This window comes from Myotis brandtii, unplaced genomic scaffold (assembly GCF_000412655.1).
Source record: "Myotis brandtii unplaced genomic scaffold, ASM41265v1 scaffold644, whole genome shotgun sequence".
In the NCBI taxonomy this organism is placed as follows: Eukaryota; Metazoa; Chordata; class Mammalia; order Chiroptera; family Vespertilionidae; genus Myotis; species Myotis brandtii.
This window is the reverse complement of record NW_005370482.1, coordinates 467,501-490,209: the sequence shown is the minus strand read 5'-3', so window position 1 is coordinate 490,209 and position 22,709 is coordinate 467,501. Positions and strand designations below refer to the sequence as shown.

Sequence of the window (22,709 nt, the reverse complement as noted above, 5' to 3'; positions counted from 1 at the left end):
GGACCAGCCTTGGATGATAGTCTAGACAGGAAGGAATAATAGAATGAATGAGAAAGAGAGGACAGTTACAGGAGACTTTTGGTAGATGGAGTCAGTGACTTACAGTGACCTATCAGATATGGCAGGTGAGAGAGAGAGGCACGTTAATGATGTCACTGCTTTCTTATCCTGCACTTCTATATTCTTTCCTGGAACAACTTTGTGCACTTTGTATATTTAGTATGCCTCTAAATTGTTGAGTTATACCAAACAGAACATAGAGATAAAGACTATGCTGTATTATCTGTTGCAAAAAAAGGAATTTGCTTGACCAAGCACAGCTTATGAATGTAAAAAATAAGAGTAATGTCAAGAATAACATATATGGTGATCTAACAGTACCATGGCAAAGTAGGTTCAGGAATTGGAGTCTGTAGACATGGGTTGAATGTCAGCTTCACTAGTCTCAAGCTTCCCACTTTGAACACATTGCCCCTGAGCTTTAATTTCTCCATCTATAAATTGAATGTTTTCATTGGATACTAACACATGTATAGTTGGAAAGCCATACAGATCACCTGGTCCAAATTCCTTATGTTAATGATGAAGGAGCTTTGTCTGAAAGCATATAAATGACTTACATAATGATTCTTACTAATAGAGTTAGAATTAAAAAGCAGTGACCTTCCATTTGTTATCTCTGATTAGCTTCCGTTCTGTTCTACGAAATGACTCCTCCAAGCATCTACTCCCTCAATCCCCAACTTGCTCCATTCCTTCTTCCCCTTCTTCTTATTACACATTTATCAGAGAAAATTTCCTATCGTGGAACTCTGGGTGGGCCCAGACTATTTTTCCAGCTTCCCCAAGTCCCCTGAATCTAACAAATCCTGTCTACTCCATCCCCAACAAACTTCCTGTCATTTCCAAAACAGACCCTGCCATTCACCATCTCCTGATGGATTCACCAATCTTTCCTTGTTAGAGTACCCTTCCTCTGAGATGGTAAGCCTTCTGTTTATCCCTCAAGATCCTATTACCTCCTTCCAGACACCTTTATTGATTCCCCCAAATCCTCTTCTGCACTCCCTCAACAATCTATTCATAACAGCATGTCACAATCTGCTCCTCTCATAGCGTATCTGTTTTGCCACCAGATCCTCATGTTTCTTAAGGGTCAGGATCAGCTCTTATTTTATTGTGTACCACAGTGTCAGCACCTAGCACAGTGTCTGGCAGATTGTGGGCACACCATAATTGTTTGAGGAATAAATGCACTTGGATCTCTTGGCTCCTAATCCAGCTGGGCTCTGTGTGTGTGTGTGTGTGGGGGGGGGGGGTATTACTTAGTTGCATCAGAAGCATGGATAGGGATTGTATAAACATGGGTTATTGTAATGGGTGGACCAACAGACACAATTAATGTAGTCTCTACTGAGATCCAAATCAAGGCCTTTATAATTGGGATAGCCGGAAAGCCAAATGACACATCAAAAATTGGATTCACAGGTATGGGAGATTGTGGTGTGTAAATGTATGTTTGTGTAATACTATGACTAAAATATGTTCCACATCAGACTAATCTTCTATCAATCCCTCTTCATAGGAATTGGGCAGACAGATAGCTAGACATCTGAGGCTAGTTGAACCTTTCTTTATGCCCTCCCCTTGAGCTCCACACTTGCCCTTCCCAGGTGGTGATATACATAGAAACAGAAGCTGTTGTTATTTAACTCGAGTTTCTCTTCTACAAGGTATTCTTCCTTCATCCTGGCTGCTGTTGCTGCAGTTGTGATAATTTGTGCTCTTATCGGCATGTGTTTCCTTTTAGCTCCTTTTCTTAGCAGCACAGAGAGACCTATCTCCTGAGCAAGGCAAGAAATCCTACATCTGTTATTTGTTTCACTTTGCATGTTCACACACCTGCTTGGTTCATTTTTCTCACCCAGTCCTGACCACCAGGATTCCCCAAGTTGTACTGTCTTCTTGTTAAGGTTTTATACTTTGCTGGCTCCCTGTCCCCAACTCCAACTGCAGGAATAGGTCTGGGGAACTAGTAGTTCTTCCAAATTCCATAAGTCACAGATATTGCCATATTCATAATGGCCAAACCATTGAATGGTCGCCATGCCAATGACCTCCCTGTCAAGTCTTCATCAGTCTTGCTGACTATTTCAGCTCTATTTTTGAGTTATATACAATGTCCCAGTCTTATCTCCTGGCCAATGCCACACCACAAGCCCACTGGTTAAATCTCTGCATACTCTTGCAACCCTCGATTTTTAGTTTTTACTAAATCTCCCATTGCATTACTGTCTGTTTACACCTTGCTGATAAAATATTGATCCTGTACGAAAAGAACCTCTTTAACATAACAAAGATGTAACTTATCTTCATATCTACACTAATCAATCAGAAAAACTCTTGTCAGCACTTTTAATTCATTTATCTCTTGTGTGAATACTGTATGTGACTCACATTTCTTCATTATCCCCTCCCCCAAATCCAGATAGATGGATAGATAAATGCTATTGCCCCACCAGTATTCTTACTTCTACTGTGAATAATAATACAGATTCCTATAAATTTCAAATAAGATTCTCACCTATAAATATTTCTACAAATCACCACAAAAAATAGACGTGAGTGTGATGTGCTATACTCTTACTAATTTGATGCACAAGTTGAGTTTTAATACATTGGAATGAACATTAGATCACAAAGAAACACATGCATTTACTGTGAATCTTGAGGATGAAATCATAACAGGGCTGCCAGTGCTTGAAACTGTGTGAATTAAATGAAAAGACTGCCAGTTTACATAATTATAGTTACAGAAATATATAGAGAGTGTGACTATGTCATCAAGGGGTTTAATCAGTGTGTTTTTAAAAAAATAGCTGCTTCTGTTCATAATTTTGTCACATGCACACATTTCCGTGGCAAAGGGCCAAATGCATTTAATGCAATTCAAGGATGACAAGGAGGACTGATGGCCTCTAATGAGCAACTGATTACCAGCACACATATAGAAATTAAAAATCCAGATTAAACTTTGTTCAGAATAAGAGGACCATTTCCATTTGCTGTGGCTCTTCAAACTTGTTAATGAAGTAAGGGGCAAGAAGGGGAAATAATATTGAATTTTAACATTCTACTTGAAGATAAGGAACCCCAAGTTGTGGAGATAAACATAAGTCTTGGTTTAAAAAAGTATGTGTGTGCAGAAATAAACTTAACCTGGATTTTTGGTCTTAAAGCTACTAAAAGGATTGTGTGTGTGTGTGGGGGGGGGTGGAATGGATTAAAAAATGTATTGTACTATATTATTAAATCTAAGACTTATTATTATGCAAAAGTGTGTTCCAATTTCAATTTTAAAAACTACTAATTTGTTTTCAACAGCTGTAATTTGAGATCCCACGGGATGACATATAAGGATACACAGGAAACTTTGGTAGGCTACTGTTGGTTTGGTGATTTGATTCACCAAGCCTCCTTGGCCGAGATTTCCACTGTCTGGAACTATAATAAGATGGCAGCCACAGTGTAATTCATCACAGTTGGGATTTCATAATGCATGGAACACAGTAAGAAATGAAAATGTACTAGAAAATGTACTAGAGAGATCATAGGCTATATCATTTAAATATTTTTCACCGTGGTTCGATTTTTATGCAGCAAAATAGAGAAGAGTTAGAAGAATATGTTGACAATGAGGATGTGGCATTAGTTATGTAGTAATAACATCTTGTGCTGGCTTCCAGAAGTCCATTGAGGTCTTACTAGCTTAGCTAGCATATAGCTTGTTAAAGATGTGTGAGGTTTACATTGCGTCTGACTGTACATCATAATTCACCTCAATTAAGCAAATGTTTGTTGAGCTCCTATCATAAGCCAGACACTGTGGTAGTGGGGATACTAAGATGATAGCTGTAATAGAAACTGTGCATGTTATTTCAACTAGTACATTGTCATCTTTCATAGTAATTAATAATTTTATAAAAAATCTTTTCATTCTAGTTATTTACCTATGGCTTACTAGGATACTATCTTGCTTTTTTAGATATAAATGTGCACACTGTCAATTAATTTTTATTGAAAACCATAGGCAAGCACAAGAAATTCTAATGTATATTAATACTCAAATAGCATTTAAGGGAAAGTTTATCATGATACATCTATCATGCAAAAAAAATTGGCTTATATTTTCTCTTTACACTTCTCCATTTTCAATTGTCTGTTGATGTCTCTTTTATCTAAATCTATAACTTGTAACCATTAGTGGGGGATGATCATGTTCCCCTTTAAGAATCTCTTAATATACAACTTCTCACCAGAAAAATGCATACACTCACTTATATAAACACAATATATAACATGTATTTTCTGAGTACGGATCTGGTTGAGAAATACTTCATTAAATGCATACATTTCTGAAGACACGACCTGTGAAATTACAACTCAATTTGGAAATTAAGAGATGCTCTTTCAAGGAATCATGCTTTTAGATTAAAATTTAGTTTCCTATCCAAATTACTGATATATTGATATTCTGCCACAAATATGTGGTTGCAATTTGCCCCTGTGATGGAAAATACATTACTAGGCGGGGCTTCTGATACAGTTAGCATGCATTTAGGTCAGACTATTAAGGCTTTCCTAAGCATGACCATATGTGAAAGTGGTCCATGACATATGTGTCTGCATACATGGGCCACAGCTCAGCGAAGGCTCCAGCTGTTCCTATAATGGACAAGCTACCATCCTCCGATATCTTTTTAAATGTAATTGAGTCCCCTCATTCTTCTGTGCCTCTGGGGCTCAGAGAAGCTTAGACGAGTCGATGCCATTGGTTTGTCTTTGGCACATTCCCAGAGCCGAACAGGTGATACCATAAACATACCCCAGTGTTGCCTTTTGCAGGGAGCAAGTGGTTCTCCAAGGTGGACCCTTCTGGCTGGTAATTGATTTTAATGATTTCTTTCTTTCTCCTGGGAAGGATTTATGTGGGCATCATTCATGTGACACCCTGGGAATGGCAGACGTTGGGACCATATGTTCTCCGGAGCGCAGCTGTGCTGTGATTGAAGACGATGGCCTCCACGCAGCTTTCACTGTGGCTCACGAAATTGGTATGCAGCGCCCTTTCTCTTCCCTCGCCAAATCAAACACTTGTAACAGCTGCAGCAGGAACTGAAATACTTGGCAATGAATTCCAGATTTCTCCTGGTTCAGATGCGGCCTTAGGGATTAAATTTGTTTATATTTGCACTTTCGGGGTTAACTAATAAGGGAGACGGAAGGCAAAGTCAGGCACACAGTAGATGTTTCCTGTCTGACACTTGTCATTCAAAAGCATAAGAGAAATTTGCTACTGCCACTGTCTTTTAAGCATCCTTAAATGACTCTTAGAGGAGATTTGTCACAGTTGGCTAGGAATTCGGAGATGTTCCTCTCAGGGGTTACTCAAGACTCTACTGACTCATCCAGGGCTAAGCGGTTTGCACACAAATTTATCATGTTTTCTTCCACTGTGGCTGATAATAGTTTGGTCCTGTCAAAGGTAAACAATAGCTTATGGTAAACATGTCTGTCTTATTTTTAATAGCAAAGCCAAGCTCAATGGTAAACAGAGTTTGTTTTAAAATGTCACTTAGCTGGTGTGTTTGTCATACGAAACACATCTAAATCCTACACCTAGAAGTTTAGGGCTGAGTTAGTTGTTGAAAATATCCCAGCAGTTAGGAATATGTGTTTTCTAACATTGATATAGGCTACTAGGTAGGTAAATGAGAGGTTAGTTCAGTACTGAGGATTAGATGTTAGAATTAGACACATCTGGGCTCAATTCTTGCTAAAGTACTTTCTATCTCTGTCACATTGGTCTTACTATTTAAACTTTCTAAGCTTCAGTTTTTATATCTGAAGTATAGGAACAACATTGCCTATTTCATGGAGTTATTTTCAGGACCAAATTGGGTAAATTATAGATATCAGCTGTTATTGTTACCCACATAATCATCTGTTTTGTTTTTTAATTAAATAGTTCATTTCCATTTTTAATGCATGTATCACCTTTTAGCATCATTTTTGGAAGGGCAGAGTATGATTTGATAATTGTTATTTTTTGCTGTATTTTATTAAATAGATTTCATTTTTTAAGCTGAAACCCTAATTTTTAAATAGAAATTAAAAATTTTTTCACATCCCCAGTAGGTAAAGAATATTCCACAAGGTTTTGATTTCTTGCTTCTATGTGTTCTTTAAATACTTCAAATCAAAGGTGTAATTAATTGCATGCATCAGTGTATCACAGCAGTAAAATAGAGATCTGTGGTCAAATTTCAATTCTTATGTGTTAATCATGACTTTAATTTTCTTAACTGACACTCTTCTTATCATCTAAGCAAAAAAAAGGAACAAACATAAAGTATTTGTTGCCTAAATAACCACTCAGAGGCACTGCTGATAATAATTCAATATAACATCTCATGAATTGAGCATCTTTAGCTTAAGGAACCCATGATCTGAGATGAAATCCCAGCTCTGTCTTAGTATTCTGTGTTTTATGTCAGCTGAGTCATTTAGACACTCTCAGAATCCATGGCTTTCTGTTGTGCTGGGCTAGAAGAGTTGAAAGTATTTTTAAGATCCATATGCCATTTGAGCTTCAGGGATGGGATTATGCCTTCACCTGTCTCTCACTCATGCATATTAAAGTAATTAAAACTACAGCCTCGTCTTGGCTGGGTGACTTGGTTGGTTGGAGTGTTGTCCTATGCACCAAAAGTTTGCAGGTTCAAGCCCCAGTAGGGTCCGGTATATAAGGCAACCTCTCTCTCTCTCTCTCTCTCTCTCCCTCCCTCCCCCCCTCTCTCTCCTTCCCTCTCTTCCTATCTCCCTCTCTCTCTTCCTCTTTCTCTCTCTCTAAAATCAATGAAAACATATCCTTGGGTGAGGATTTAAAAAAGAAAAACAAAACTATAACCTCATATAGATCCTAACTCAATATTTATTACATGTCTCTGTGTTCATGAGTGAGTACTGCCCAAGAATTGGCAACCTTCCAATTCTGCATCAGAACCTAAGAGAGATTAGTCACAATATTTATTACATGTCTCTGTGTTCATGAGTGAGTAAGAGGCAGAAACATGAAAGCTGCCCAAGAATTGGCAACCTTCCAACTCTGCATCAGAACCTAAGAGAGATTAGTCCAAATACTCAAGAGGATTGTAATTAAACAGAAGATTTAAAAAGCAACACCAGTAATTAATCACCATTATTCAGAGTGAGAGGAGCCCCATAAGATTCTAAATCCCTGGGCAGGCAGGGGGTGGTTCTTCTCTGTCTGGGTAGAGGGATGGTGAGGAATAAGGAACAGAGCTGAATTTTGGCATCACCCATCTATAAGACTATGAGCCAAATCCTGATCTTCCAAAGAAGAGATTACAAATTCCTTGAAGGAAGGGCTATTACTTCCTTCAATCCTGTACTGATCTCTTTTCACACTTGGGCAGCATCTGGGAGACTTCCCTGGAAGAGCACCCTGCAGCAGTAAGTGCATCTTCTTTGGGGCTGCATTGACTCTCAAGCCAACTGGGCTGGGATGAAAAGGCTCCCAGCATCACCTTTCCCAGCCCTCCTGAATCCTAAACCAAGGGTCTGGGGTCACACAGACAGATGCAACCGTCTGAAAGGGGAGCAGCCAGATACCAATGAGAACAGATGTTTTATTAAAACTAAATGTGTGCAATACAAACTTTTCTTAATGGGACAAGAATATTGAACATCGTTTTACAAGACAACGATGTAGGAGAAATGTGGGTCTCTATGTGAAAAATCAAACCTGAATTGTTGACATATGACTACACCTGTCAGTCCCCCCTTTCATTTCTTGGTTGAATCACCTCTATTTACTTCTTTAAACTTCTCTATAATTCATTCTCCAATCAAACTCTGCCTACTTAATTTCCCTTTTTGCACGACATATGGCCCAATCTGAGACATTTAAGATCTGGGCATAGAGGAATATGGATTTAATTCCCATTTCATAAAGAGATCTGGCTTTCATTCATTTTCTAATTGCTTTATTATTCTTTAATTTCACATTTTGCCTAAAAAATTGTGAACATGTGTTATAAAGTCTGAGCCTTACAAAACTTAGAGAAGATAACCTTACAAAATATTTCCTAATCATCTGTATGTGATTACAGTCTCCCCTCCACCGCCAGTGTGTTCTTGGGTGTTTGCAGTGCTTTATTTTTAGGTTGTTGCATGAGGCCATGTAACAAGCTATTCATGCTCTGGATTCTAATTCTACTCCATCCTTCTCATGTGATTTCCTCCCTTCCCTTTTATTAGACATATACTACCTCCCAGATTTGGAGGTTAATGATACGGGCTATGTCTGGTGATGAAAAACCTTGTGAATCCCCGGGTTCGCTAATTTCCTTGAGCCCATTTCAGAATGTGCAGTTTGCTTCATGTACACAGACTGTGAATATGTTACTAGCTTAAAACATAAGCTGTGGAGAAAATGTCCAGGCTGTCTCCATATGTTTTCTTTTTTATTTCTTCTATAAGCTCTAAAGCAGTGGTTCTCAACCTTCTGGCCCTTTAAATACAGTTCCTCATGTTGTGGTGACCCCCAACCATAAAATTATTTTCGTTGCTACCACATACCTGTAATGTTGCTACTGTTATGAATCGTAATGTAAATATCTGATATGCAGGATGGTCTTAGGCGACCCCTGTGAAAGGGTCGTTCGACCGCCAAAGGGGTCTCGACCCACAGGTTGAGAACCACTGCTCTAAAGGATATATTTGGTTAAGAGTAACACTTTCATGAACCGACTTAAATTTTCTCATGGAGTGCCCCACTGCATCCTCTTTTATACATAGTGGTTTAAAACACAAAGCCATTGTACCTGAATCAGAATTTTCTCTGTTCTTTTCCCTCCTCCATCTGAAACATGTTTGTATTGAGAATTAATAGGAAAGATAAAGAGGCCAGCCTGAAGTGCCTTCTGGCACCTGTTCTATCCATGGTGTTAAAGTCAGAAAGAAGTGGGTTAAGTGAACAATTGGGAAAGTGACTCTTTTCATGCCCTGCTTTCATGCCCCGCATGTTAACTGGAATACTTTTCTTTCCCTGCTAATTCTTTCTAAGAAAGAGCTAGATGTTGGAGGTACCTACTCAACTGGTGTTCATACAGGCTTCTGGAAAGTAAATTTTGATGACCTTAGATTCTCCATAGGCAGCAAGTCTTTGCCTTCCTCCTGTCTATGTTATGTGCATGTAAACACTAAATTTTGAGAACATTTATGAAAGTTGCTTTAAACCATCAAGAACCCAGTCCCCATCTCTGTTCCTTGAGTGGAGGCAGGAATGTGGTTACAGCCATTTTACAATCCAAATGTGAACTGGAGAAAGTTCCAAGTGAATGTAAGTTTATATTTTGAGTTTATATTTTTAACTTGTCAAATTTTTATTATCGGCTTGTAATAATAAAGATTTCACCTGCTGCACACATGCTTGCTCAAAATAATAATTTTATTGATGTTGGGCCAGCTTCTAATACAGCATGGGGAACAATCTGACTTTATTTAGACTGATGAAATCCATGATTTGCAAACTTGCCGAAGCTTTGCTTTATGGTAGTTAATTATAAAATGTGCTAAGTGACTCTCTTCACCATGAAAGATTCCAAAATGCTTCCTCAGCTGAAAGCAGGCAACTGAAAAAGCTGAAGCCAAATGTTTGGCTGGAGACCTAGGAAGTGGTTGAGACACAACAGCATAGCTGCCCGCGTTTTGCTGTGGTTAGAGTGCGTTCTCTGGTTGTGCTGATCTGCGTGGGACTGTGCTCCCATAGATGATTAGATTAAACAAGGCCGTGTTTTGAAAAGCTGCAGAGGCACTGGAAACACCATAGACCAACGCCAAGTGCACAGAATCAGATGTCAGGACTGGCTGTGAGATGTGAAATGAAAGGAAGCTAGGATTAAACTTGGTATTTTCCCCCAAAACCATAGCTTTAATCAACACAAACTGAGCATTTTTTCAATCCAGTTTGGGCCAGTGCCACACTATGTCTTTCTTGGCCCCCAGATGAAAGATGGGAATAGGTCTTTGTTGTAGGTCTGGCAGCATTGAGAGATTTAGTGTTTAGCATCAGTTGTTTGTTTTATAAATCAAATCCCAATTAATATTTCTTAAAGGGAGGCCTATAGATTGTCTGCCATTTGTGGAAACCCAACCAGTTGAAGGTGGCCTAAGAAGTAAATATCTCACACACTTAATGCATGATTTTTTTTCTCCTTATGATAAGAAATGTCCTTTTCTCTCCCAAATCAAGAGTTTCTAGAAATGTCAAAATTCATCAAAACAACTGAGTATTGGAATACTCATAAGTAAAAGTATAATAAGCCCAGGATGTCAATGAGAACAACAAAATAGCTAACAATTACTGGGCAATAGATATTTGTCAGGCCTGTATTCTGAGCACTTTGCATCTTTTATATCATTGAGTCTTCACAAAACACCATGAAGTAAGCACTTTTAATGGGTTACCCAAGAGACAGGAAACTGACATACAGAGAAATTTCTAAACTTGTCTAAGGTCAACAACTAGTATACTGGTAAAATTCTAACCCATTTCCTCTGGCCACAGACCCCAAGATTTTGATACTATCCTCTAATGGTTTGTTGGTGCTCATTTTGAAGGCGATAATCTTGAATTTGATTCAGAAGGATATTGACACAGCTAGTTATAAGGTAAAAAAAAATTAAGTTTTGTTCCTTCCAATTGATGCAGCATTTGCCATTTATGTTTACTGTTTTGAAATGGGAGTTCTAGAGTTTTATTATTTTTATATAAAACTGCATTTGAATGCACATGAGCTCTCCTGCTATTGGAGCTCCTGGATGTCTTCTTCAAGAATTCTAGATTCTGATCCCATTTGAGCTATTGACTCACTTTTCAACCCCTTGGCATGACCTTCTTGCACCTCAATAATCCCAGCTGGAAAATTAGGTAAAATAAAAACATGATTTCATTAAGAGACAGATGCTTCATTTGACCAGTGCTTTCTTAAGTAAACACATTACAGAGTTTTGTGACACATTTTTAGGAGCTTGCTGTGTCCCCTTGTCCATTGGTCACTCTGGGGTCAAGAGCCTGAAATTCTGTTTAACTTGCAGACCAAAGTTTAGAAAAACAACCAATTTCCTTCCTGAGGTTAATGTTATAAGTCAGCCCTGGTTGTACAGTAATACCTGAGTTGAATAAGAAGCTGAACTAACATTTTCCTTTAAAGTAGCATGTCTTTACCCAGGTGAACATTGTCTCGGGTTTTCTAACAGCAGATTCACTTGTGAATTTAGAAAGGCAAGGTGATTTAAAAATCTATATTTTGAACATTAGAGATGAAATTTATTTAATACAATCACATCCACTTGCCAATTTTAAAAGACGGTTATCATACTAGAAAAAGTATCATGTGACTAATTGTTTGCTATCTGAACTAACAGTATAACTCAAACTCTTACCCCATAGTCTTTGCTTTGACATAATCTACCATGAAATGCGTTTCCTTAGCCTAATTGAAATAAACTCCTTCTTGATGGATGATGGGCACGTAATAGCATGACTTTTGTATTTATAATGTGCTTTAGTGTCTATTAAGAATAGATCAGTATTTTCTCCAAAAGCATTTACAAATTACACCTTGATTTTAAACAGCAAGATACAGTTCTGGTGGCTGCCTCACTTGAGAAAATACCGGATCAGACAGTTACATGATTCTCTAAATTTTACTCTGACCTCTCTAATACCTTTTCTTCCTTATTTAGTGTATAAATGCAAATACCATTCACAAGTGCACCCACTACGCAAGTGTATTTGGTCCTTAATTGCCTCAGGATTTTAGGTGAGAAGTTTGCAATTACATCAATTGAGAATTAGAGATTCGCTAATAAAAATAGTAATGTAAACAAGATTGCTTAACTTAGTTCAAGCAAACGAACTTCTTCAATCTTTTGCAATCTACTAATTATAAATGGTGGCAAATACAAATAGTAACTTTTCTGTAAATCAAGACTCCAGGACCTCTACTGGAAACCCAGATAGTGAATTGTTGCCCTAAATCCACTAGGAGTTTTCACTTCCTGTTTTACTGAGGGAACTTGGTTAAACTTTCTCTAATATCTTCTTTTACCCTCCAAAATTGCTTTGAGACCTCTTTATCTTTCTTTTCCTATACTTTGACTTGAGAAAAATGTATCTCTCTCTCTTTCCAAGGGTAACAATGGCTTTTCTGTGACTTTCTGGAATCCATCCCCCTGCCTCCTCCAAGACTTTACCCCTCAAATAACTTCGCTCTGTTCTAAAAACTCATCATAAAATACATATTTGATGAAAACAACAATGAATCACTTTAAAGAGTTGTAAACAATTTCTCCAACATTTTCTTACATTGGCTGTTATACTCTCTGGGGCACATGTATGAATATCAGCCATGCTAAGCCTGCTGGAGGCAGCTCGTCGGAGAAATGCTTAATCTCCCATCCACATCTGTAATTTAAAAATCTCTGTGAGTGATTTATGAGCAAACTCTCACTGGAAAAGGCAATGTCCTAGGCAGGCAATGACATCATGATATATTCTGATTCCCCTTCACATCATGTACTTGAAATATATTGTTTTCAGCTGGGACATTGCTTTTTAAATTTCCTAGATTCTGGATTTTTCTCTTTGAGTCAGCTTTTAGTATTCTTGTATGTTGTCTTTACTGAGAATGTCCTTTTAAAATAGGTAATGCTGCCCTGGCAGGTTTGTTCAGTGGTTAGAGCATCAGCCCATGACTGAAGGGTCTCGGGTTTGATTCTGGTAAAGGGCACGTACCTCAGTTGCAGGCTCAATCCTGGTAGGAATGTGTGCAGGAGGCAACCGATCAATGTGTCTCTCTCACATCGATGTTTCTCTCTCTCTGTCTATCCCCCTCCCTTTCACTCTGTCGGGAAAAAAAAAATCTATGGAAAAAATATCCTCAGCTGAGGATGAACAACAACAAAATTTAAAATAGCTTATGCTTTTATGTGTACCTTGCCATTTTAGGGCTCAAAGGTATTGGCAAATATCATGCCTGGCATTGGATGTCTGTCTTAGCATCATGATTGGAGGGTCCCATTTGCAAATCACCACTTTTCCTGCTCACAGCCTTTGCTATGTGTGTCACGTCTTTCCTGAAGGGGATCCAACATCCCTCACATTGATCTTCCATTTTCATTCCTGTCCAGCTCCTGTGGGGAAGTCACATGGGTTTCTCTCACTGTGCCCTGGCTCCAGCTACTGTGGAACTGGCTGCCCGTTTCTCTGGGCGCTTAAAAGGTCTTCAGATTGCCCATGACTCTCGTCGCCCTTGAGAGAGCGTGCCTGTCCCAGCCAGCTGACATACTTTTTCATGGAGGAGGGACCATTCCTCTGCCCTCCAAAGAGTCCGTCTCTCTTTCAATGGATGCTCAAGCAAGTCCGCTCCTGACCGACTCTTGGGGATCTTACAAAATTCCCATCTCCTTTTAGCTCTCGCTGAAGTGGGACTCAGATTCGTTCAAGCTCAGAATGGCAATGTTCTCTGAGGGCCAAATAAGAATTTCTTATCTGTATCTTTAGCAGAAATGAAGTTGCTGTGCTAAATTAGTAAAGGTAGGGAGTGCACAAGTCACAATAGTATGCCAAGTAGCATGCCAAAATATTCATAAAATTATACCAAAGAATTTTAAAAAATCAACAGCTTTGCTTATATAACTGAAATCTTTAAAATGATATGCCTTACCACTATATGAAAGAAAAAAAATTGAGGTACTCTCCCAGGCCCCTCAAAGTTAAATTGGTATTTGCCACATGGCCTGCATTTTAAATCCGAAACCTAATACCTACCCTCCATATGAAGTGACAATCCCTTAATAAAAATGCATATGGCAAGTGCTGTTTACTTATGTAGATTTGGAGGGGGGGAAAGACTCTTAGTCCTTTAAATCAATATGACTATTTTGTGAAATAGAATGCAAAAAGTACATGCTCTTTTTAAATATAAAATAAATATTATGTTGCAGAGGTCACTTTAAGCCATTTCCCCTCTCATTTCTGCCAGGGGGAAAAACTCAAGTGTGAAATTTCCCTACAAATCCCAGTGTTAGCTGATAAACATTGTGCCTTGGAAAAATTCAGGCAGCCCAGAGTGCATTCTCAACCCGTGTTTGATGTACTAAGTAACTTTAAGCCACATTAAATAGGGCATGAATGACAGATTCTGTTTTTCTGTGAGCTGAGCTGTGGGTTCCCTGGAAAACTCAACATACCCCCCCCAAAACTGGAAGAACCCCTCCAATCTCCTGTTGCATGTGATTTGGGGTGCACTTTGCAGACTGTGATGCGCTTTCATGTTACCAAATAAAACATGACTGCTGGTGGGAGGTTTTCCCTAAGAAAACTTGCTAGCCTAGTAAATGCTATTGAAGTAAATAACTACTTAAATAGCATGAAAATGTTGAGCCTCGGAAGGTCACCAAGTCCTAGCTACTTCATTTCAGCCACAACAGCAACCAGCTGCTCAGTGGACAACTTTGTTATGAGGTGTTGGTGATTTAACAAGTTGGCCAAAAGTAGTTGGAATGCGTGAAAGACTTCATCTCTGTTGGGTTTTACTGGTACACACTGGACTCTTTTGGTGGAATGATCCAAGTTCTTGCCTTTGGCATTCAGAAACCCACAGAAAACGCAGTCATCATTTTTCTATAGGGTGTCCCGCATTCCTGTGTGGTGGTTTGCGTGTGATTCTATAAACTTCTGCAAAAATGCTACCAGGAGTATCTATTTCCTACTTTTCAGAGTTTCTTCACTGCTGCCCCGGATTTATTTTTGCAGAACATTTTAGATTTATTGGACAATGACTCTTTATCTGTAGACTATGTAAAAATTAATCTTATGTGATAAATAATTCAGTTGGGTTACAAGACCGTGGTTATGAACTCTGTGATATAATATCTATCTTGTAGAATGGAGATGGCAGTGACTGGGAGTCAGGGGAACATGGCTGAGAGGGATAAGTACAAACATCACCTAGCTGAGTGGTTTTAGACAATCACTTACCTTCCCAATATTTTTCTTTTCTCTTCAAGCTCTAACACTCCATGATGAGCATCTTGGTATTTTGGGCTTTTCTTAAATGTAAATGAAACTGTGCCATTTATGTGTGAGATTAGTAAACATTCATAACTCACTAAATAACAAAAAGAAATGAAAGGGTGAAACAAGCTTACATTTGCATGCAAGCAGAAAGTTACTCATTTCACTTCTCTTTCTTTCCCACTCCACCCCCACTCATCTCATATAGCTACTTGGCTCAGGAAATAGAAGCCATCTACTAAGTGTTTACAACTTGCAGAACATTGAGTTAAATACAGAGGATTCAACAGTCAATGGAGGGAAATGTTCTCTGATCTCATGGGGATTTTGATTGACCAGAGAAGATGGAAAATTAGACAAATAATCACAATAATATGTAGTGAGGCCTATGACATAATGCCACAGTTGTCTTGCAAATTCTTGATTCTAAATAAGGCCTCATTTCTACATATCATTGAGCATGTGTGATCCAGATGCATTATGGGAACATCTCCTCCTTAGTGTCATTTTCATATTTCCCCTAAATGTTTACCCAAAGTGACTGCTTCTAACTATATGCAGCTTTAATTTCCCCAGGGGTCCGATCTCTGTGTGAGAAAGGCAGTTACAATGAACTCATGTACAAATGTTGTGGGGGAGGAAATCAAGTGCTAGTGTAATTGACACAGAAAAGTAGAATCACAAAATCACTCTGATCCGCACTTCCTGTAATCTCTCCTGTAGGACATCTCCTTGGCCTCTCTCATGACGATTCCAAATTCTGTGAAGAGAACTTTGGCTCCACAGAAGATAAGCGCTTAATGTCTTCCATCCTAACCAGCATCGATGCATCCAAGCCCTGGTCCAAATGTGCCTCAGCCACCATCACAGAATTCCTGGACGATGGCCACGGTAGGTATTGTCAAGGACAACCAACAGAGGCTCAGAAACAAAACTTAGGATTATTATGAGGTTTTCTTCATGATATCCTCATGACATTCACCTTGCCCTCTAAGACAATGGTTGTTTAGTGTGAAGAAAAAAAGAGAACTGACTGACTGTTGGTCTATCATGCCAACATCCTTGGTGGCATTATAGCCATGATATTTTTGCTTTTGAATTGAAAAGTTCAAAAGAGAAGCAATGTGGGAGACCACACAGAAGGCCTAGCTCGTGGCCTGAAAGCCTGGCTTTTATTCCTTCTTTCACCACTGGCTTCCTGTGAGAATGCTGGCAGACATCTTATATCCCTGCTATTAATACAACTCGCAGGATTACTTGTTACATGCCTATTTTAGGGGTGTGGTTCAGGTGTAGGTGACAATTCTGTCAGATTCTCTTTATGGCAACAGAAAGCCAGGAAAGGAAGCACTTTAGGTTTGCATTCACTGGATGAATTTGATTTCATCCTGATGGCAGATTCTCCTGAAAAGTGTAGTAAAAACTAAAGAACAGAAATAGAAAAATCCATCTGAATGGAGGGAAAATACTTCAAGAACTTCAAACGAAAATCTTTGGCTTTCTCATTCAGATACAGTTCAAGAGCACAGCATGCTTTATTAAATTCTGTAAACCTAGGATTAGTGAATTTTATGAAAACACTAAGGAAGTAACAGTTTTTAGAAATATGTTCTGACCCATAAGTAATCAGAAACAAGAAGTTGCAAATTTCCTAGCATTCCTTATTATTTTAAAATACTAGAAACACTGGAGAATAGGCTCATTAGAGTTGAAAGAGAACTTCAGAGACCACTTAGTTCAAGTTTCTCATTTTACAGAAAAGGACATATTCTCATTTCTTGTGGCTTTTTTTTCTCTTAAAATTTGTCTCTTTGTAAAACTCATGTTTGAATTGAATGTCAAGGGCATGTACCTTGGTTGCGGGCACATCCCCAGTGGGGGGTGTGCAGGAGGCAGCTGATCGATGTTTCTCTCTCATTGATGTTTCTAACTCTCTATCACTCTGTAAAGAATCAATAAAATATATTTTTTTTTAAAAAGGGAAGGGAAGAGTATGCATACAGAAGCCTATGGGATAGAAGGTGAACCACTCCCTGTACTATCTTCTCTGTGAATGAGGCGATAAGGTTATCTGATGAGGAGGAGGGAAGGATAGGGTGTGAGGCCTTCAATGATGATGAAGTAAATTGATAAATCTAACAGATTGGCTGGGAAGGGCCCGGTTTCTTTGGTGACAGATGATGCATGGGAGTCAGGTATTCTCTATGTGTGCTTTTCTCTAGCTGACTGTGTGCACAGGAAATGGAGAGCTGCGCCCACCCACATGTCTGGGCAACTGAAGGACAGAAAGGAGAGGGAGATCAGCAGGTTGTTAACAGGGATGAAAATACGAAGCATGGACTCCACGATGGTGTCTTAGTCCGTTCGGGCTGCTGTAACAAAATGCCACATATTGAGTGGCTTATAAACAACAGAAATGTGTTTATTGCAGTGCTGGAGCCTGGGAAGTCCCAGAGCAAGGCACCAGCAGATGTGGCATCTGTTGAGGGCCCACTTCCTCCAGATGGCCTTCTCCTCACTGCAGAGGTGGCGACGGATCTCTCTGGGATCTCTTTTATAACTCATGAAGGCTGTGCCTATTTTTTTTTAATTATACCTTTAAAAAATATATATATATATATATTATTGATTTCAGAGGGGAAGGGAGAGGAAGAGAGAGATAGAAATATCAATGATGAAAGAGAATCATTGATTGGCTGCCTCCTGCACGCCCCACACTGGGGTTAGAGCCTGCAACCCAGGCATGTGCCCTGACTGGGAATCAAACTGTGTGACCTCTTGGTTCATAGCTCGACACTCAACCTCTGAGCCACGCCAGCCGGGCATGTATTCTCTACTCTTACTATTGCTTTTGCTGGGATTTTTTTTCTCAGGCTTTCTGAAAATGAAATCACATTAATATTTTATTTCAGCATCACACGTTACACATTCCAAAATGTTGAGTTAAACTTTGAATCACTAAATGGGTGGATTTAGTTGCTAAGGCAGCAAATACTTATGGCTAAAATGGGACCAAATTTTTTTCCCTGTGCAAGTATTAGGTCAGTTAATTACAATGCTGTGCAGAATTTTATTTCTTATTACCATAATTTTGGAATGATTCATTTATTTCACATTTGTGGAATCCATGATCTTACTTTCTGTGCAGTAAATATGCTTTTAGTATTATCTTCATATTTTAATATTACTTCTGTATTTAAAAGAGTCCATGCTCAGATTTGTTAAATTTTTGCAACTAATTTACATATTTTATATATCTCTATGTCTATTCCAAAGGATCTCATGGGATATAACAACCAAGAACATATTTTTAGTGGAAACAGACCTACTTCACTTGCAATGATAAAGTCTTATTTGAATTTCTCATATAAGAGAAATTTAAATGTTAAATAACTAAATTCATTTCCCTAAATTGAATTTTGATAGCAAATTCTCTTAGTTGATTTATTCATTTCATGAAACTTAGACTCTCACTTTAAAATATATTGGTTAGGCAGTCTTGCGTTTTAACGACAACAAAGCCTTTTTCAGTAGCCTAGAATGAATCAAGTAATTTCAGAATAAGGAGAGAGAAAAAAAAAAAGAAAGGTCCTGTGATACAATGGCAAAGCTTTCAACTATGTGCATTTCAAAATAGCGTGCAGAGCAGTGCTCTCTGTAAATGTGAATTCAAATAATATAATAACTTTTAAATTGCAACCCGGAAAACTGACTTAAGTGGAAGTGTGGCAGTCGGAACTAGTAAATGCAATTTCCAGATGATTGAGACTCTGACACGTCCACTTCAGAGCTTAGGAGAGAACCAGGAAGAAAGTTGAAGTCCAAGACAATGGACAAACAAACAAATAAACAAACACATCTTTGTCAGAAGGCTGAACTGCTATAATGAAATCATATCATAAAATCCTTTCACTTGACTTATAGAGAGCTACTCAGGCTTCCCATCAGAGCCCACTTATTCATAGTTAGTAGAAATAATAATTTTTTCTCTCTTTTTTTAAAGAAATATATGGTTTTATTGATTTTGGAGAGGAACTGGACGATGGCCACGGTAGGTATTGTCAAGGACAACCAACAGAGGCTCAGAAACAAAACTTAGGATTATTATGAGGTTTTCTTCATGATATCCTCATGACATTCACCTTGCCCTCTAAGACAATGGTTGTTTAGTGTGAAGAAAAAAAGAAGCAAGAGAACTGACTGACTGTTGGTCTATCATGCCAACATCCTTGGTGGCATTATAGCCATGATATTTTTGCTTTTGAATTGAAAAGTTCAAAAGAGAAGCAATGTGGGAGACCACACAGAAGGCCTAGCTCGTGGCCTGAAAGCCTGGCTTTTATTCCTTCTTTCACCACTGGCTTCCTGTGAGAATGCTGGCAGACATCTTATATCCCTGCTATTAATACAACTCGCAGGATTACTTGTTACATGCCTATTTTAGGGGTGTGGTTCAGGTGTAGGTGACAATTCTGTCAGATTCTCTTTATGGCAACAGAAAGCCAGGAAAGGAAGCACTTTAGGTTTGCATTCACTGGATGAATTTGATTTCATCCTGATGGCAGATTCTCCTGAAAAGTGGAGTAAAAACTGAAGAACAGAAATAGAAAATCCATCTGAATGGTGGGAAAATACTTCAAGAACTTCAAACGAAAATCTTTGGCTTTCTCATTCAGATACAGTTCAAGAGCACAGCATGCTTTATTAAATTCTGTAAACCTAGGATTAGTGAATTTTATGAAAACACTAAGGAAGTAACAGTTTTTAGAAATATGTTCTGACCCATAAGTAATCAGAAACAAGAAGTTGCAAATTTCCTAGCATTCCTTATTATTTTAAAATACTAGAAACACTGGAGAATGGGCTCATTAGAGTTGAAAGAGAACTTCAGAGACCACTTAGTTCAAGTTTCTCATTTTACAGAAAAGGACATATTCTCATTTCTTGTGGCTTTTTTTTCTCTTAAAATTTGTCTCTTTGTAAAACTCATGTTTGAATTGAATATGACAGAAATTGTTGAGCATAATGATTGTCCATAAATTTAACTTATAATGATTGCTTTAAAGTTGGATAAAGAGAATCTGTAATAACTGCTTTTTCCTAGTTCCACAAAGTTAGGGTTTAATATTTTTGTAATTTCTTAGTGAGCTCACCATCTTCAACTTTGACTCCATAATGTCAAAACAAATATTATAGCTGACTGTGTGCACAGGAAATGGAGAGCTGCGCCCACCCACATGTCTGGGCAACTGAAGGACAGAAAGGAGAGGGAGATCAGCAGGTTGTTAACAGGGATGAAAATACGAAGCATGGACTCCACGATGGTGTCTTAGTCCGTTCGGGCTGCTGTAACAAAATGCCACATATTGAGTGGCTTATAAACAACAGAAATGTGTTTATTGCAGTGCTGGAGCCTGGGAAGTCCCAGAGCAAGGCACCAGCAGATGTGGCATCTGTTGAGGGCCCACTTCCTCCAGATGGCCTTCTCCTCACTGCAGAGGTGGCGACGGATCTCTCTGGGATCTCTTTTATAACTCATGAAGGCTGTGCCTATTTTTTTTTAATTATACCTTTAAAAAATATATATATATATATATTATTGATTTCAGAGGGGAAGGGAGAGGAAGAGAGAGATAGAAATATCAATGATGAAAGAGAATCATTGATTGGCTGCCTCCTGCACGCCCCACACTGGGGTTAGAGCCTGCAACCCAGGCATGTGCCCTGACTGGGAATCAAACTGTGTGACCTCTTGGTTCATAGCTCGACACTCAACCTCTGAGCCACGCCAGCCGGGCATGTATTCTCTACTCTTACTATTGCTTTTGCTGGGATTTTTTTTCTCAGGCTTTCTGAAAATGAAATCACATTAATATTTTATTTCAGCATCACACGTTACACATTCCAAAATGTTGAGTTAAACTTTGAATCACTAAATGGGTGGATTTAGTTGCTAAGGCAGCAAATACTTATGGCTAAAATGGGACCAAATTTTTTTCCCTGTGCAAGTATTAGGTCAGTTAATTACAATGCTGTGCAGAATTTTATTTCTTATTACCATAATTTTGGAATGATTCATTTATTTCACATTTGTGGAATCCATGATCTTACTTTCTGTGCAGTAAATATGCTTTTAGTATTATCTTCATATTTTAATATTACTTCTGTATTTAAAAGAGTCCATGCTCAGATTTGTTAAATTTTTGCAACTAATTTACATATTTTATATATCTCTATGTCTATTCCAAAGGATCTCATGGGATATAACAACCAAGAACATATTTTTAGTGGAAACAGACCTACTTCACTTGCAATGATAAAGTCTTATTTGAATTTCTCATATAAGAGAAATTTAAATGTTAAATAACTAAATTCATTTCCCTAAATTGAATTTTGATAGCAAATTCTCTTAGTTGATTTATTCATTTCATGAAACTTAGACTCTCACTTTAAAATATATTGGTTAGGCAGTCTTGCGTTTTAACGACAACAAAGCCTTTTTCAGTAGCCTATAATGAATCAAGTAATTTCAGGAGAAAAAAAGAAAAAAAAAAGAAAGGTCCTATGATACAATGGCAAAGCTTTCAACTATGTGCATTTCAAAATAGCGTGCGCTCTCTGTATGCCATTTGCAGCTGCACTTAGTTTTAACAAATATTGATTCACAACTCTTAATAATTAGATAGGAAATGCAGCATTCCCTTTTATCTGTATATATTTTTGAAGTCCCTCCCAAATAATAGGCACGAATTATTAGATTTCTTCTCTACATTCAGTGTTAAATACTGCAAGTCACTTTTGTTTTTTTAGCCTTTTAGCCAAAATTCCAGATTGCTTTTCCTGATTTGCAGTTTTTTCTTTGGCTTCCTAAAATGTTTTAATGTTTCTCCTTTAGGTATTCCCCAGAATGGATTAATTCTGTGTTGAATGAAGAATTGGTACTGCCATCAATGTAAATTAATTTCATTTATTTTTAAAATATATTTTTTAAATTTTTTTTTATTGATTTCAGAGAGGAAGGGAGAAGGACAGAGATAGAAACATCAATGATGAGAGGGAATCACTGATCACCTGCCTCCTGCACACTACCCACCAGGGATCAAGCCACAACCCAGGCATGTGCCTGGACCAGGAATCAAACCATGACCACCTCATTCATAGGTCGACACTCAACCACTGAGCCATGCTGGCCAAGCTACTATTTTTTGTTCTAATTTTCTTGGCCACCAAAAATTTTAAGCAATAATATAATCATGGCGGGGGTGGGGTGCACTTCAGACAGGTAAACTGGAAGCAATAAATGATGTCATCCTATATAATAAAAGCTCAGTGACCGAAACGGTGGAATGACCAGAATGACCAGAGACCAGAATGACCACGGCCCCTTGCCCCAGCTGGCCCCACCCCCCAGGGAGCAGTTAGGGGCGATCAGGCAGGCAGGCAAGTGGTTAGGGGCAATCAGGCAGGCAGGCAGAGACGGTTAGGGGCAATCAGGCAGGCAGGCAAGTGGTTAGGGGTGATCAGGTAGGCAGGCAGGTGA

At 38.5% G+C, this 22,709-nt stretch overlaps 1 protein-coding gene across 1 annotated transcript in view; it reads left to right on the top strand.

The window, feature by feature from the left end:
* The window catches only part of ADAMTS5 (ADAM metallopeptidase with thrombospondin type 1 motif, 5), a 54,348-nt gene that overhangs the window by 5,994 nt on the left and 25,645 nt on the right, over positions 1-22,709 (top strand). The window contains exons 2-3 of the mRNA XM_005880649.2: positions 4,982-5,114; positions 15,893-16,060. Of these exons, the coding sequence (XP_005880711.2) occupies positions 4,982-5,114; positions 15,893-16,060 (301 nt within the window). The remainder of the gene's footprint in view (positions 1-4,981; positions 5,115-15,892; positions 16,061-22,709) is intronic.